At 23.5% G+C, this 3438-nt stretch overlaps 1 protein-coding gene across 1 annotated transcript; it reads left to right on the top strand.

Moving 5' to 3' along the window:
• Positions 1-1471: 1471 nt before the first annotated feature.
• On the top strand, positions 1472-2134 carry ENU1_175350 (hypothetical protein; the record flags this gene model as incomplete). Its single annotated transcript, XM_008861313.1, has 1 exon — positions 1472-2134. The coding sequence occupies one exon, from the start codon at positions 1472-1474 to the stop codon at positions 2132-2134; it is 663 nt and encodes a 220-aa protein (XP_008859535.1).
• Positions 2135-3438: the final 1304 nt, after the last annotated feature.

Genomic DNA, 3438 nt, shown 5'->3' with positions numbered 1-3438 from the left:
AACAAGAGAGATAAATGAAAAACACATGTTGTTAATGTTATTGAAAATACAAACAACTTATAGATTATGTGAAATTGGTATTTTCAACAAATGAAAAGAAAGAAACAATGAACAATGTGATGACGGGGATGATAAGTAATTCAAATGAAAATTTTTATTTTGGTTTCAAATAGATTTTTTTAATAAATTTAAAAAATTTTTTATTAACTCAAAACTAAATGTAAAAAGAACTTGAATTAATTAGTTTTTTTTCATTTATCAGTGGTATTACTAAGTAATTTATATTATGTGAAAAGAAAATTCCAAGGAGTTATCATTTCTCTCACAACTAATCCAACTATTGATTTGATACATGCTATTTGAACATTAACTTATTTTTAATATGAATTTTTAAATGACCCACATTAAATTTTGTACAATAAATCAGTACACATATTTTGTTTAATTGTTTTATTAATGCCATATGATGTAATTGTTATAAATAATTTTATCATAACAGTGAATATATAAGATGCTAAAAAACTTGAAGAAATAGAATTAGGTTATCATAATATTCTTTGAAATACCTAACATGCGTGTCAAATTCATTTAGTCTTACTATCAATTCATTAAATAAACTAACCCTCCTATTTATTGTTTGAATTATTTCAACATCTTCAATTATTGAATTATTTTTACTTTAATAAGAATCTCATTAATTAGTTGGAAAACTGATTGGGAATTCGTTATATGTTTTATCACATCTTTGCACATCTTTTTGGTGAAGATACTTGACCATCTTTTCTTGGTTAAATTATTTGAACATACGTTATATTATTAAATTCTATTAATTAAAAAATTTACATACATTATTTGTTATTTTGATTGTACTATTATTTAACAGAATGTTCATCATTGAAATTAGTAGTCATGAGTATTATGTGCATTATTCATGCATTTCTTCTTGTTTATTTTGAATACATTATTATATTAAATTCAATATCATTTATTTCATTCTAAATTCAATACCATTTTCATTATTGGCATTTAATTGGATAATAATTATATCTAATATAATTGTCTATATAACTATTCCATAATTCCCTTATTAAAAGATAATTAAATTTAGAGTATTTAATTTAAAAGTATTTATTTTATTGGTAAAAGAAAAAAGTTAAAAGTGTTTTATTTTAAATTGATAGGAAAATATAAAATAACAAAAATGGTACAAAAATTATAATAAAACAATAGGACATGTTCTTTAATACTAATTCAAATAACTCAATTTGTTATGTCATTGACGTTAATATGAAATTTAACTTCAAAAGGCGTCGAACTCAAAACACATGTATAATATTTTTTTAATAAAATTAACTATATCAAGTAGAGTTGTACCAGGGTATTGAGTGACAAAGTTAGAAAAAATAAATATGACACGTCATGACATGAAATTTAAGCGAACTAAAAATCTACCAAAAACAATACAAACTTCATGGTACATCACATATTCCTTTCAGGTTCTGTTGGAGTTGGAAAATCAACTATAATGAAACAGCTTGTTTCTTGGCTAAGTTATAAGTTTAGAGTGTATCAGATGAAAGAGTTTATAGATATTGATACTAATGGAATGTCTCGCTTGAAAGAATTCCAAGAAAGGATAATTTCAAAATATACCTTTCATAAATATATAATATATTGGTACAAGCAACAAGCAAAAAGTTCTGATTTTACTTCTGCTGATATTGTATTATGGGAGCGTCACCCCATTGAAGCACATGATATCTTTTGTAGTGGGACAGATGATATAAGTGAGATGGAAAAAGAAGATCTTAATAATGAAATTATTAATTTCTGCAAAGATTATTCAATACCATTAGCTCATAAAGGGTATTGTGAAGTGACGATGCTGGATACAGCTAATCAGACAGTAGACGAGTTAGTGAAAACGATTTATACGAATTCACTTTCTAAAATTAGAATGGATGAACGTCAATTTAATTTCACGTTCTTCCTATATTGTTCAGATATAGATGTGCAGTATAAACGTATCACAGTTAGGGGAAGAAATTCTGAAATTCAATTCTACAAGAATAGAGAAAATCTATATTGTATCAACAAAAAATACTTCGATTATTTTATTGAAGTCATGAATTAAGTTAATTGAATTTTTTTTTAATTTTATCTTTTTTAATTTTAATTTAGTTATATATTGACAAACATTGGTTGTGTAATATTGTTTCACCATTTTCGTTACTATTGAATATTTGTTTAAGGAAGGTGTGTTAATGATAATGCTTTACAAAGGGTTGTTTTTCATTCCATTTTCATGATGGCAGTGAGTTGTTTGTGTTGTCATAATAGTTTAATAAAGATTTTTTATTTTAGATGAACATTAAGTTCACCTAGAAATATCATCATGATGATGAGCAGTAAAAGATATTTAATAATCATAAGACAAAATATTTTCTCCTAAATTTATCTCCAGGTAAGTGGAGTGTGAAATTACCATTGGAATATATTACTTCTGAAAATTATTCCAAGATAAGAGAAGTATTGAAACTTATATATTTTAATTTGAATGGTGGATATTGGTGTTAATTATCATGGTTCAATTAATTATGACTCTCCAGAAAATGACGAAATGGTGTGTTTCAAATCATACTAGAATATGGTACAAAAGCATTTCAATGTGAATAAAAAATAATAAAAATAGAAATAATTTAAAGACTATAAAGGAAACATCATTAAGTTATTTTGATTATAGATGAATATTTTATCTTAGAATTTAATTTCCATTATTAATTGAAGAAATTTATTCAAAGCATTAAAATAAAAACAATATTTTAACAACATGTCGTTTCAACAACAACACAGTTTATTTTGATACGATTAAAATAAATGAATAAAATAGAAAATACCATTCAAATACAGTCTAATATCATTAATCATCTTGTTAATGAATGTGATACTAAAAGTAACATACACCATATTCTTATTCAATTATTACTGATTTCCATTCATCATTATCATCTTCTAGACTATAAAGTTAAATAAATATAAATTAAGATGAAATGAATAGAAAATCCATATGTCAGTCTTCATCAGATTTTATTATAAATTAAAACAGTATTTAAAATGTAGATATATATTCTAAATTAGTTGAATATACAAATGAAGTATTAAATATAACAAGAATATGTGAAGATATTGATTGAGTAACTAAAAGATATTTAAAACAAGTTAAGAATGAAATATCAAATTGAATCAGTAAAACGCAAGTAAAACTATCAATGAAAACATTATTATCTGTTAATAAACTTAATACTGAATTATAAGACTATATAATAAGAAAACAATAAATGAAATGGGGTAGAAAATATCCACAACTAAATAACTCATTATTATCAATTGATTCATAAGAAAATTGATTTAACAAAAAGTTAAAAATAGAAATAAAAC

The sequence above is a fragment of the Entamoeba nuttalli genome (genome assembly GCF_000257125.1).
Source record: "Entamoeba nuttalli P19 unplaced genomic scaffold asmbl_7749, whole genome shotgun sequence".
NCBI lineage: Eukaryota > Evosea > Mastigamoebida > Endamoebidae > Entamoeba > Entamoeba nuttalli.
The sequence above is the reverse complement of the archived record's forward strand: the minus strand, read 5'-3'. Positions and strand labels throughout refer to the sequence as shown.